At 40.3% G+C, this 14,469-nt stretch overlaps 1 protein-coding gene and 1 long non-coding RNA gene across 2 annotated transcripts in view; one reads left to right on the top strand and one right to left on the bottom strand.

Annotated features, from left to right (window-relative positions):
* LGR5 (leucine rich repeat containing G protein-coupled receptor 5) overlaps positions 1–14,469 on the top strand; it is a 123,342-nt gene that overhangs the window by 61,861 nt on the left and 47,012 nt on the right. The window contains exon 3 of the mRNA XM_059402461.1: positions 7,628–7,699. Coding sequence (XP_059258444.1) covers positions 7,628–7,699 — 72 coding nt within the window. The remainder of the gene's footprint in view (positions 1–7,627; positions 7,700–14,469) is intronic.
* Positions 7,437–14,469, bottom strand: part of LOC132019416 (uncharacterized) — a 30,302-nt gene continuing 23,269 nt past the window's right edge. Inside the window, exons 4-5 of the long non-coding RNA XR_009404756.1 lie at positions 11,279–11,365; positions 7,437–7,697 (exon numbers count right to left, since the gene is read on the bottom strand). This is a non-coding gene — a long non-coding RNA (uncharacterized LOC132019416). The remainder of the gene's footprint in view (positions 7,698–11,278; positions 11,366–14,469) is intronic.

Here is a 14,469-nt window from a genome sequence, read left to right as displayed (position 1 = left end):
TTCTCTTTAGCATCCTTTCTCCTCTACTCACAACTCCTGTAAAATGTAGACATTCCCCAGATTATTGCACATCATTTTATTGTCTCTTTTCTCAGATACTTTCAGTTCATTCATTGAATACATATTTACTGAGCCACTGGGAACATGGGACCTACTGTGGTTCACTAGCTCATTCAACAGGTCCCCGCTCTAGTCAGAGAGACATAGTAAATGAGGAAACTAGCGCCGTGATATTTGATGATTGTAACGAGAGTGATGACAGACACAAACACAGGTCGAGAATAAATAACAAGAGAGGACAAGGAGGGAAAGTGTCTCTAAGAAGATGAGATCTAAACTGAGATCAGGAGAATGAAGGGAAGTTGGTGGTCCTAAAAGCTGGAGTAGAATGTTTCTGGCAAAAGAATAGTGTGAGTGGAGGTCCTGAGGTGGGAAAGAATGTGACACGTTTGTAGACATGGAAGAAGATCATTGTGACTGAAATTGAGTGAGAGGGAGAGGGACTGACACCGGATGAGTTGGAGAGAAAGGCAAGGACTCTAACCAGTCAGGCTAAGTAGAGAGTTCAAATAAGAGCAATAGAAAGCCATTGGAGGGTTGTGTATAGCTGGTGAAATAATGGGACTTGTGACTTTAAAAGATTTCTGTATGCCAAAGAGACCGGGGACTTAGAGAAGCAGAGGAAACTGATAGGAGGCTACAGACCCATTAGAAAACACCTGCGGTCATCTGGGAAAGAAACCCAAAAGTTGGACTATTTGTGTTAAGATAGATGGTCACCAAATCAATATTTCTAGTTCAGAGTTCTTTTGTCTTTTACTGTTAGACCAATGGTTCTCAAAGTGTGTTCCCTGGACCCGCAGTATTGGCACCACCTGTGTATTTGTTAGAAATGCAAGTTCTGTGCCCCGTTCTAACCTAGTGAGTCAGAAATTTAATGAGCTTTTCGGGAGATTTTGATGCATGTTACATTTGAGGACCACTACTCTAGGCGAGTGGTTCTCGACTTCTGGTGAGATCGGGGTCATCTGGAGTGCTTGCTAAACCACACATCGCTGAGCCCTACCACAGCTGCTTCCGCAGGTTAGAAGTGGGGCGGAGTGCTGGAGAAGTCAAGAATTCGCATTTGTATCACATGCTCAGGGACGCTGATACTGTGAGTCTAGGGACCACTCTTGGAGAATCATCTGCCAAGTGGCATTTTGACCTACCCCACCAATACTTTAAAACTTAACAAGTGCAGAACCAGATTGCCTCGTCCAGCCCCTCACCACGCTTTTTCTCTCGCCTCTCCTACTTGGCCTCGGCATTCGTATCCAAACCTGTGATCACTGTGTCCGTCATAATAAAATAAAATAAAATGTTAGTGGTGTGTAATAAAGAAATCTTAAAATAAACAAGAAGAAAACAGCAGTGTAGAGGGAAGAGGAGGGAGGAAAGAGAAGTTAAGTAGGAAATGTCTGTGGGACAGAAAAACAGCTGGAGGGCAGAAAAACTTGTGTGAAAGTACCTTATCATTTTAAAAGAATAAGTGAAATGGGGCCCAGGGAAGTTTCGGGACTTTTATAAGCTTAATTGCATGCTAATGGTGAGAAGGAAGAAAATCAAAAAGGGAAGGGGTAAAACAAACAACCCACCCCAAGAATTACAAGGCAAAAGTTTCTCAAAAGAACTGACCCAGGAGGCCCGGTAGAACTTGCCAAGCCCTCTCACTTAGCTCTGCAAATGCTCCTCTGCCTTTGGAACTCAGCCAGGGAAACCCACATTGGACCATGGTTCCCCACATGGTAATTTCCCTGCGGCTCTCAGCCAGACAGCAGGGTCGAGCACCCCTTCCTCTCCCGGTACACACCCCATTTACCCAGATGCCTCTCCCTGTCCAGGCCAACATCCAGAGAGAAGAAATAATCAGAGATCACATCCGATTGCTTTGCTCTGGTCCCTCCATTTTTTACAAAATAAGGCTACCAAAAAAAAAAAAAAATCCTTTGGATTTCTTTATTTTAGAGATTCAAACTACTACAGAGATTCAAAGAAACGTAGACTCTCAAAGATATTTTAATTGGTTGTTAAACACCAAAATATCTACTTATATGATTTAGTTGAAGAGGCATGTGTCAACTATAATTTGATTTTTTTGTCTTTTTATGGCAGTCAGTAACACTAACAATAGTAGGATGATATGAGTCTTATATATGTAGTAGTATCTTTAAGAATAAAAACATTTTTATATAAAAATATCAGAGTTTTCCTTTTTAAGTTGTATCTTATTATAGAAAAAAGGATGATGGAAGAGATATTCCCATGAAATAATTTTAGAAACAGGAAAAAAATCTACCTCTCAGACCAATGGTATGTGGGTCTCTGGGGTTTGGAGCATAGTTGCCAAAAAATTTGTTAGTTCAGATCGTTACAGGAAAGATTTGTGTGCAGTTCTAATTATTCATGTATTCATTTGAAAGCCTTTCACCCCACCCCATAGTTTATATGTATTTATTTTTAGAATTCCTAAAGCCATCCCACATGGTAAAGAAATGAGAAGGATCCAGTGATTTCCTTAAACTGTTGTTTTTGTCAATGAGATAGATCCTCCACCAGCCCAGCAAATAGCTAAGAGCACATCAGAAATTCCTTTAAGACAAACCCCCCTAATAACAAAGGTTTGTGGTTCCACAGGTTCGTTCTGAATACAGACTCAAGGGCTATGAAAGTCCTTGCCCAGAAAAGAAAAACAGTGCATGAGAAATAAGAAAATGTAAAGGAAAGTATCTGCCCTCACAATAATTTCAACTAATAAAATACATTCACTTTTCATTTCCAAAGTCAACAAACGTCTCAGGGACCATCGAAGCTATGTGAGGACCCTGGACACATGAGCAGCAGTAAGAGTTAAAGGCATTCGTCTGAAAGCTCTGCCCTAGGACTCTGAAATGCACCGTGAAGTTAGGACCGTGAGCAGGGATAGTTAGGGACTTTTGGTGAAATTTACCATTCTTAGTCAGCCCAGTCTGATTAGTTAAGTCCTATGTGATCATCCACCAAGCCTGAGTCTGCACGAATTCAATAAGCAGCTCTTAGTCACACACTGTTCCTTACTTCAGTGTTATACGTAGTACTTTGGGGAACTAGGCGAATGACTGCAAGTTGTATGTGATATAACCGTAAATGTAAGATGTTGCTCTCTTAAGCTGCCTCCGTGGTGCCCAGTCCTAGTAGGTTGCTGGTTGGATTTTTCTTTCTTCTGCACCAGAGCCCACCACATCTGGCCACCTGTACCCCACAGCATCTCCCACCTGAGCTGCTCCAGTCACCCCTGGTGCTGCCCTTTAAAAGCTCCCATCAGAAAGACCACTTTATTTTTTTTTTTTTTAAGATTTTATTTCTTGGGGCACCTGGGTGGCTCAGTGGGTTAAGCCGCTGCCTTCAGCTCAGGTCATGATCTCAGGGTCCTGGGATCGAGTCCCGCATCCGGGCTCTCTGCTCAGCAGGGAGCCTGTTTCCCTTCCTCTCTCTCTGCCTGCCTCTCCGCTTACTTGTGACCTCTCTCTGTCAAATAAAGAAATAAAATCTTTAAAAAAAAAAAAAAGATTTTATTTCTTTATTTGTTAGAGAGAGAGAGAGAGCAAGAGAGCACACGAGCACAAGAAGGGGGGAGAGGCAGAGGGAGAAGCAGACTCCCCGCTAAGCAGGGACCCCTCAATGCAGGACGCAGTCCCAGGACCCTGGGATCATGACCTGAACCAAAGGCAGATGCTTAACCGACTGAGCCACCCAGGCATCCCCAGAAGGACTACTTTAAAACACAGGTCTGATCGCATCCCTTTTCCTGGCCAGAGCCCTTCCTGTGGCCTCCAGCACCCGGCGTGAAGTGGCTCTGGATGCCTCTCCACACTCCCCTCCTCCTCACCCTCCACAGCCCCCTCACCCCCATGCTGCTTGCTCCCTCCATCATTCCATGCCAGCCCTGCTGGCCTCCATGCAGCTTCCGGATCCCGCCGGGCCCACTCCCACCACAGGGCCCTTGCATGGCTCCTCCCTTCACATACATACCCTCGTGTCTCAGGGCCTCCGCGGAAATGCCCTCTCAGCAGACAGGCTTCCCTGCCCATCTGATCTTAAAGAATAGCCCACTGCCCTCCACATTGCTCTCATTCCCTCGCCTTGATTATTTTTCAGAGTCTGTGTGTGTGGTGGTCTTCCTTTGTGTTTCCATTAATGACCATCTCTCCACATTAGAAAGGGAGCTCCGTGCAGTCAGAGGCTCACTGCTGCATCTCTGCACGGACAGCAGTGCCCACACCGAGCAGGCCCTCTATAAATCCTTGTCGAAGCTGCAAAGATTGCTTGGAGGAATGGTAAAGTAAAAGTCTTCCGACTTTAGCGTGACTGTTCAAAACAGCGACAGGCAGCAGTGGTGAGCATTCAGGGGTGCCAAATGCAACCTCATGATAAGAGGAGAAAAGGGAGATAAAGAGAGGAGAGTGGATGCTGCTGTTTGGAACGGTTTTGCAAGCCTGGCTTCTTGAGCCTGGCATCTAGAAAAGTCTCCAACAGTGAAGGTTTCTTGGTCTCGCCAGGTAATAATCCTTCAGTCCCAGACTTGCTTGCAGATGGTAACGGATTCTGTTAATTCACCCAAAGTGGACGCCAGCGCACGGACACAGCGCTGCTCCCTAAAGTCATCTAGGGGCTCGGGCTCCTTCTGGCTCTTTTGCTGCACGTGTTCTGTCTTCTTTGAAGTATTCTCCACATCAGAATCATTAGCGCTGTCTTACCAGTACCACTTCTGCAGGAATTTCCTGTAATAGATAAAACTGGGGAGTGAGTGGTCCTTCAAAGGAGATGACATGGGAGTTCTCACACTTTCACTTTGCACAGCCAGAGTTGGTTGCATTACCGTGTTCAGATGCAAAGAAGACCGGGAAGTGTAGTCTCTGTAGTCCAGAGTTTTAGCAGAGTATATGGTCCCCCAGCTAGAGACTACACTAGCTGGAGACTAAACTCTGGATAGGGGAAGTATTCTAGAAGGAGGGGGCCATGGGTACTGGGGACAGTTAGTGGTCTCTACTCAGATAATTAGCCGGACACTGCTGGATAGCATATTCTGTTTCAGACACTATGCAAGACCCTATAATAGAAACAGAAAGAATTCCCACTTTGGTGGGGGAATGTGTGCGGCAGGACAGGTAGTCAGCAAACCCACAGAGGAGACACAAAGTGCTACCAGAGTGGTTCAAAACAGACAGATTGCCCATCCGTCTATTTTGACGGATGAGATGAGAAATAAAATTGCTTTGAGAGACAGGAAGGGAGAGGAGAGAGAACATTTTAGATAGAGCCAAGGGCCGGAAGGGAGATGGTGGACGGCACGTCTCAGAAAAGCAAGCCCCATAGTTTCGTGGAGCTACAGCATAAACAGGGATCAGGAAATTGTGGAGAGGGAGCTGAGCACTTCGCATTTCCTTTCATTTGGATGCAAACTGGTAAAGGATTTTGAAGAGGGTCGCGATGTAATCAGAGTTGGCTTCACAAAGACGATCAGCGGCACAGAGTGAGTGGGTGTAGGGAGAGAGTCGGTGTGGAAGACGAGATGGAAGGGTCGTTGGGAGAGTCTAAAGAAGGTTTTCTAGTGAGACAACTTAAGAGGAAACAAACAAAACACCTCTGAAACCACCCTGGTTTAATATTAGCCGAATTATACATTATTGGCATACATCTGTTGGATGTCTTCTTGTGCTCTAGGCTAGTGGCCTTCAAACTTGTCTGACCATATGCAGGAAGACATCCACGTCTTCCCCTCAGTCCAGTTTCACAAACGTGTTTTGAAACAAGGCTTTCCTAAAATGAAAACTTAAAAAATTTTTCATTTAAAAAAAGCTTTTCATAAAGTGATATTTTGCTACTAAAGTAGAAAATGCAGTCTGTTGTTTTTCTGCTCTCTTTTTCTTAATTCTGTTCCAAGCCACTAAACTTATTTAGAGTTTGAGAAAGACATCTTTAGGCACCATGAGGAAAGCAGGAGGAGTACAGGGAGGTACAAGTACAGGAGAAGTACAAGTACAAGAGAGAAGGAAAATAGGCACCAACACAAACACAAGATGAGACCGAGAAGTCCTAGAGCTTAGGAGCTAGAAGGCACCTGAGTAGCTCCTTTATCTTACTGTTCCGTGTAATTAGTGAGAAAACGAAGCTCAGGAGTATAAACTTACTTCACGGCTCCTAGCAAGTCGGTGCTGCAGACCCAGAACAGGCAGACCTTCTTGGCAGTTTCTTGTTACATATTTTTAAATTAAAAAAAAAAATAATAACAATAGTGAAACTGAGATTACAAAAATTGTGATACATTTTCATTTTGTCAATTTCATTTGGATTGAGAAAATCATGCTTTCTAATACACATACCAAAAATGCTATTCAGAGGTTCTGCTTATGAGATAATATTTATTTCGATACTCACAGCTCATTGTTGGTGGAGGCGGACTAGCCCTAGGACACAGATTTGAAGTCATATGCTGAATGGCTTAGTTCAGTCCTGTCAGTGGGACTCGGTGGAACTGAATGACCTCTCATTTGGAGATAATATCAAAATATAAATTCGAAGCTGTTCAGCCCCTCAGGAATAAACTCTGGCCAAGTGGGCCTTTCCACCCTTTTACTCCCACCTCCATTTCCGTCAAGAAAACACGGGAGTGTCTTGATGGCTGGTTTTGCCCACCCTTCTACAATGTGATTAGCTCCTTAAAAGGTCCTGTGCTCTTCTGAGTCTCTGTGCTGTTTTTGGATTTTCCATTTTCCATTTTGGATTTTCCATCTAACACCTGAGGCTATGGCTTTGATGTGACTGCCAAAAAAGTACTGAACCAGATGCTTCCAGTGCCACACCTTGTCGATCTTTTTACGTACATTCTCATCTTGATTGTTTCCCAGTTAGAAAAATATTATACACTCTTTAAATTTTACCAGTTAATGATGTCAAAACTTTCCACTACATAAACCATATTAATGTCTTTGACCCTAACTACTCTCTATTTTCAGTTTTTAAAGGCTTTGCTCAATTAAACCATTGATTAAAAGTACTTACCCTTTTCCGATAGAGTTTAGAAAAAACGGACTGTGATAGTCTCATTCTTTTTTGCCAGATTTAGCAACAAATTTGGGTATTTTGTGGGATAATGGCAACATAAATACTCTTATATGTTTGATTATCTGATTTATTTAGGCTGCTAATACTCTTATGTTTGACTATCTGATTTATTTAGCCTTCGAAAGAAAAATTATAAAAATCATATAGCAATCACAGTTTGACATTACAATTTCTGAAGATTATCATACAATGTTAACATTTGTCAGAAAATTTTTAGAAAGGAGAGCTACATAGTCGAAGCTATTAAACGATTTATGGTATAATAGGTAATTTATTATATTTCTTGGTAGGCACTTCTTTCGCCAGCCTTTTGATTAGAAATTTACAGAAGCTTTTCACAAAATATAACAAGAAAAGGCTCCTTACACAGTTGTTTTTGGCATTTGTGGTTTGTACAAAATTCTGTCGCATTTCTTAACAACTAAATGAATTCCACATGAAGAGAACTTTGCTCACTGTCTCTCCTCTCCCTTGAAACCCGCAGACGTCTTGCCGGAAACGCTTTGACATACATTCCCAATGGAGCATTCGCTGGCCTTTACAGTCTTAAAGTTCTGTAAGTAAACAGGGTCTTATTTATTATATTTCTTTTTTATGTGTTCTCTTTCAGATTTTAGTGTCAAGTGGATGCTAATTAACTCCTAAAGACTGAATCCCTCTAATAAGCTATTCAGAACCATAGGCTAATTCATTTAAATTCAAGTCCACCTTCATTGGTGCTGCAGGACCGCATTATACCTGGCTGGGTCCGTGTGTGAAAAAAGTCCCTCTCTCTTATCCTAATTTAAAATCTAAAATTGCCTCTAAAGAAGCAACTTATCAACTCAGACTTCTAAGACAGTATTTCCCTTTCCTTTTATGTAATGAAGTTGGGGACACTTCCTTGAATCATTTTGATCACCAAGTGAATAAATCATTATGATGCTGACATAATGAGACCGCAGCCTCAAACCATTTGTCAAGCTTATTTCCGTTTAATGCACTGAATAAGGATTAGCTAAAACACTACCAAGTTTATGTTCCACTTGTGAATAGAGAAAAGCCAAGTACGTAACAGATTCAGTGAGTAGTTATTTAATTGAGAATTGTTCATTCATCGGGACTTGTAAGAGTGGTTTTCTTATTATTTAATATCCAACTTCCCAGCTGGTTCATCAGAAAACTCATTATTACTGAATACCTCCTTCTTCTAATTCTCATTGCTCAATTTTCTTTCACTTTATTCTGTGCAGGAAAAAAAAAGTCACCTAGTTAGGGGCGCCTGGGGGGCTCAGTGGGTTAAAGCCTCTGCTTTCGGCTCAGGTCATGGTCTCAGGGTCCTGGGATCAAGCCCCGCATCAGGCTCTCTGCTCAGCAGGGAGCCTGCTTCCTCCTCTCTCTCTTCTCTCTCTCTGCCTGCCTCTCTGCTTACTTGTGATCTCTGTCTGTCAAATAAATAAATACAATCTTTAAAAAAAAAAGTCACCTAGTTAGAGAAAATAGGTAACATAAGTTGAAAGTCATACCAGGAAAAGTTTATCTGAGAGAATATTCTGATTTTATTCCCTTTCTTTGAGATAAAAGTTATAAACTCTAAGAAAGCATTTGATATATTTCTCCATAATGGAAATTGCATTTTATTGACCTAAGGGATACTTAGGCTCTTAGAAAAGCAGTTCTATTTAAATTGAACCTTTTGCTTAAAATCGAACTTAACAGCCAAACCATCGTTTGGTCTGCTTGGGTGGTTGAGTTTGGTCCCCCTTACCCTTAACTTGTTTTGGCTATTAGGCAGAAATATATATTTTTAAATTTTATTTAATTATTTGAGAGAGGGAGGGAGATCACAAGTAGACAGAGAGGCAGGCAGAGAGGAGGAAACAGGCTCCCTGCTGAGCAGAGAGCCTGATGCGGGGCTCAATTCCAGGACCCTGAGATCATGACCTGAGCCGAAGGCAAAGGCTTAACCCACTGAGCCACCAGGCGCTCCTAGGCAGAAATATTTTTAAGTAGTCATATTACTGAATACTAATGTGAATTCATTGTGTGGTAAAATTGTGAGTTGTAGCACGAACTCTTACATGCACCTGTATCTCCATGAACTCAGCAAAATACTTGGAACCATTTAAAATGCATCATAAATAAATCAAGTTTAGATAAGACAAGTAAGGTAATGTTTTTTCAGTGTTGATATATGAGCCACAAAGCATTTTGGATACTTGTTAAATAAATTATACTAGAATCAATTATTTTAATTCACTTAAAAAATGTGTTTTGGGTGTATTGAGCTACAGAGAGAAAGAAAAAAAGTGTGTGTGGTGTGTGTGTGTGTGTGTGTGTGTGTGTTTGGCATTGAACAGATTATTGCTAAAAATACAAGGATCAATAAGTATGACCCATGCCCTTGAAGAGTTTATTTGTAGTGCTAGGTTGTGGGATCAGGATAGTAGGACAAAGACAAACAGATCTCTGATTCATCTAAAAAGTATGATAGACATATTTGTAGGACACTGTGAAACTCCCGAGGATGGGGAACATTTAGTCTGGTCTGATAGTTTAGAGTTGGCTTCCTGTAAGACATAGAAAGGTCCCAGAGATCCTTTATGTCATGTCAAAAATGCACGGCCATGATCCTGTTCTGGGCACGCTGGGGAACCAGGGGAACATTGGAAGCATGGCAATGGCAGTTTCGGACTTGGAAGTTTAGCTAGATCGCTGTGTATGTGAAGAGGGATCTGGAGGAGCAAGACCCCTACCAGGAATTGAATTCATGCTTCCATTTACTTTGCTGACTTAAACACTAATATTCAATGAGCAAATTCAATTGTCAAATATTCTGAAAGTATTTTGGTAGGAGAACAATGGTTCTCAACTGCAGTCATTCTGCCTGCCACACAGTGTTTTGGAAATTTGGGGGGACATCTTTGTTTTCCAGATGACCGACGTGAAGTAAATTGTCCTGTGATGTGCTACTCAGCCTAGTATAAAAGATTCTCCCATATCTAACCTGACTTCTGTCTGTCCCTCCAGGACAAGTGCAAATCAATAATATTTTCATGCATAAGAATACTAAAAGGTTTTACAAGAAGTTCTGCATAAGCCTTATGATTTGTACAGGAAAAGTTAAATGGAATAAATATATTCTGTTAAAATCATTGAACAATTCAGTTTATGTATCCTGTCTATTTCAGGTATTATATGATTTCTAACTACATATTTTTTTAATTTTTTTATTTTTTTATTAACATATAATGTATTATTAGGCCCAGGGGTACAGGTCTATGAATTGCCAGGTTTACACTTCACAGCACTCACCATAGCACATAGCCTCCCCAATGTCCATAACCCAGCCACCCTCGCCCTACCCCCCTTCCCCCGCCACCGGGCAATCCTCGGTTTGTTTTGTGAGATTAAGGGTTTCTTATGGCTTGTCTCGCTCCCAGTCCCATCTTGTTTCATTTATTCCTTTCCTACCCCCCAAAGCCTCTCAACTTCCTCATATCAGGGAGATCATATGATAATTGTCTTTCTCTGATTGACTTATTTCACTAAGCATAATACCCTCTAGTTCCATCCATGTTGTCACAAATGGCAAGATTTCATTTCTTTTGATGGCTGCATAGTATTCCATTGTGTATATACACTACATCTTCTGTATCCATTCATCTCCTGATGGACATCTAGGCTCTTTCCATAGTTTGGCTATTATGAACATTGCTGTTATAAACATTCGGGTGCACATGCCCCTTCGGATCACTACATTTGTATCTTTAGGGTAAATACCCAGTAGTGTGATTTCTGGGTCATAGGGTAGCTCTATTTTCAACTTTTTGAGGAAACTCCATGCTGTTTTCCAGAGTGGCTGCATCAGCTTGCATTCCTACCAACAGTGTAGGAGGGTTCCCCTTCTCCACATCTCGTCAGCATCTGTCATTTCCTGACTTGTTAATTTTAGCCATTCTGACTGGTGAGAGGTGGTATCTCATTGTGTCTAACTAACCACATATTTTGTTGAAAATTGTGTTAGTGCAGTAGAATTACTTCCAAAGCCACACACACACACACAAAGTTAAAAAGTATGGAGCGCCTGGGTGGCTCACTTGTTAAGCATCTGCCTTTGGCTTGGGTCGAGATCCTGGGGTCTTGCAATCAATACCTGGGTTGGGCTCCATGCTCAGCAAGAAGCTTGCTTCTTCCTCTTCCACTCCCCCTGATTATGTTCCTGCTCTCAGTGTCTCTCTCTCTATCAAATAAATAAATAAAATCTTTTTTAAAATTAAAGATATATAATTGTGGAAGCATCAGACTTCTTAAAAATAATTGCCATGAAATTAGCAGAGAAACATGAAACGTCAGGATAAGGCTCTCTTGAATTTCATTAACAAATGTTGCTTAATAAATACTTTATATTTCGGCCTTTAAAAATTTTTGGAGAGTGGTCCTAAAAATCCTATCATGATTATATAATGATCTATTTATTTGGGGATGACCTGATGCTTTTTTAATCTTGCTCTTCCATTACCCAGCAGTGTCTACCACCCGACTGCTATGAAGGCAATGTTGTCCTATTTCTTTTTCCAATTTGGCTTCAATTCACTGTTGTCTATATGCTCTCCAGGACCTCTTGAAGTACTGGGGAATGAATGCTTGCCTTAGCGTATGATGGGGCTTTAAGAGGATGAGTGTTCACTTCAACCCTATCTTGTCCTGGAGGAGAATTATTTCGACACTACTCTTCTCTATAAGGAAGTCATTTGTGAAAATATCCATGCTCATCTGCGAGAGTATAACACTTCCTGATTTTCTCTCTTATGACGTCTAAAATTTGCCTTAGCATGTTATCTTTATTTTAATAAAGGTTGTTTCCTTCTGTCTCATATAAGTACAGTCTGTTATCTATCTTAACTCTAGTTCTTCTTCTAGTATGTACCTAGACCTCTAATCTCATTTCCCTGTTCTTGTCCAAAATAGCTTCTGATCATGGGGTTTCTCTCACACCCAACCTTATTCATTAAAAGGAGAGACAAACGTCTGACTCGTTCATAAAGATGTCTCCAATCCGAACATCATGTGTGTAACGACACGTGTATCACTTTATTATACATTTCTTTTATTGGTCCTTCATAATATAGTTAAGGCAGTATCTTATATTGATTTTTTTCCTTCAAAATGATGTGTGTAGGGGCGCCTGGGTGGCTCAGTGGGTTAAGCCGCTGCCTTCGGCTCAGGTCATGATCCCAGGGTCCTGGGATCGAGCCCCGCATCGGGCTCTCTGCTCAGCAGGGAGCCTGCTTCCTCCTCTCTCTCTGCCTGTCTCTCTGCCTGCTTGTGATTTCTGTCAAATAAATAAATAAAATCTTAAAAAAAAAAAAAAAAAAAAAAAAAAAATGATGTGTGTAAATAGGCTATATTTTTATGAATGTTATCTAAATAAAAGAGATAAGGCATTATAAAGTATTGGGATTAAAGGGAGAATTGGGTCCAGTAGTGTTGAGACCACAGTGCTAGAGGTAAAATGCAAAACAAGACAACCCAGTTTCTATGTTCATGGCAACTCTTCCAAATGTTTTGTAAAGTCCAAAAGCCATTGGAAGAAAGAAATAACTGATTACAGTATAGCATGGTAAGAAAGGTAATATAAAAGTTATATCCATCTGGGTCCATGAGCAGCATAGAGAGGGAAAGGAGAGAATTTGACCCCCCCCCCAAAAAAAAGAGAGAGAGACAGACAGACAGACAGAAGAGTAATCTAGTCCACTGAGCAAATTAAGACAGCAACAGCTCTCATTGGCTAGGACTCCGTTATATCTGAAATCTTGCTACTGTGAACTCTGGAAGTTCACTAATATTTAAGATTACCCCTGTATACTGGCCTCATAAAAGAATAATAGTAAGTTATTCGTTCTGCATTGCAAAATACCTAGTCCAGTGGAATTCTGAACCAGGCTTTCTTCAGCCAAGGTTCATTTTATCATGTAAGCCATTCAGTCAAGGAACAGCTTCTCATTCTACCCCCCAGCACCAGAACCAAAGCCGTGGAGGTGATGGGTAAAACTAACTGGAGAAAAGTATAAGGAGCCCAAATTCTTTCGTTCGCATGTAGACCTATAACAGAGTCTCAGCGGCTACTTGATCTCTAAACACAAAACAATTAGGCAGAAGGAATACCAAAGGATCAAGCCATCAACTGTGATGAAGTCCCTTTGTAACATATAATTTCATCTCCCTGTGCTGCGCTATACCTGTTCTCAATTAGTCCTGTTGGCAAAAAAGATAACCAAACATTGTATTATTAAGAAGCTCGGGATACTGTAGGAAATAGTGAATATTTTAAATTTTTAAACTTTAAATATATTTAGATTTTTAAATACATTTTAAAATAAATTTTAAATTTTTAAATATTTTTAATTTTTAAAATTTTTGATATTTTAAGATCAGGGAAAGAAATTAAGAAAATATGCAACCATCCTTTGTCTCTAGAGAAAGTGTTTTCTTTTCTCGCCCGTATGCAAATGATAAATATGAAGCTAAAATTGCCTAAACCCATATCCAGTTTATGGTGCTTTCTGCTTATATTCAATGCACTGAATAAAGGAATATTTGCAAAAGAAATCAGCAGCCGTGTTGTGAATGCTTTCTGTTTTAATTGCACTCCATAGTGCTATAAACCCTTTAATTGTTTTGTCTCCCACTAGGATATCTTAAACAGAAACAGAATTTTCTAATTAACTCACTGGAGACTTATAAGGCTATAATGGAGATAACTTGCTCATGTTTTGTCATTTAAAAGTAATTAAACAGAAGTTATTTTAGGAAGAGAATCAGGACTTAAGTGATTTTTTAAAATTATATTTTTGTATTTTACTGGTAGAAGTAATCCAAAAATTAAATTTCCAAGAGGTAGTTCAGGAGTAGTTTAAAAATTAGCATCAGCAAAGCTCACTTAAGTTCTGTTTTCTGAATGTATAAAACCTCGGAGATGTTTTAAAACTTGTATAAAGATGTATAAAGATGCATAAAACTTTGGAGACAGTTTGCAAATACTTAATGAAGGAAAACCACCTGAATATCTCTTATTCTCTACTCCAATTTTCCAATTTTTTAGGAAGTCCACATTTTAATAGTTTCACTGTTTGGTTAGCAAAGCATAGAAAGACTATTCAATAAACACTTTGTACAGTAATGTATTACCTACAAAGTTTAGACATCAATTAAGTCCATTATCTGTGTCTTACCATCATTTAAATGTGTCACTCAATTAATGAGTGACTTAGAAAACGTTTCTGTGGAGTTAAACTTATATAATATATTAAAACTATATATAATATATGTTATATATATTAAAAC

The sequence above is a fragment of the Mustela nigripes genome, chromosome 6, assembly GCF_022355385.1.
Source record: "Mustela nigripes isolate SB6536 chromosome 6, MUSNIG.SB6536, whole genome shotgun sequence".
NCBI classification, from domain to species: Eukaryota; Metazoa; Chordata; class Mammalia; order Carnivora; family Mustelidae; genus Mustela; species Mustela nigripes.
Note: the sequence above shows the minus strand (reverse complement) of the source record. Positions and strands in the feature narration are given on the sequence as shown.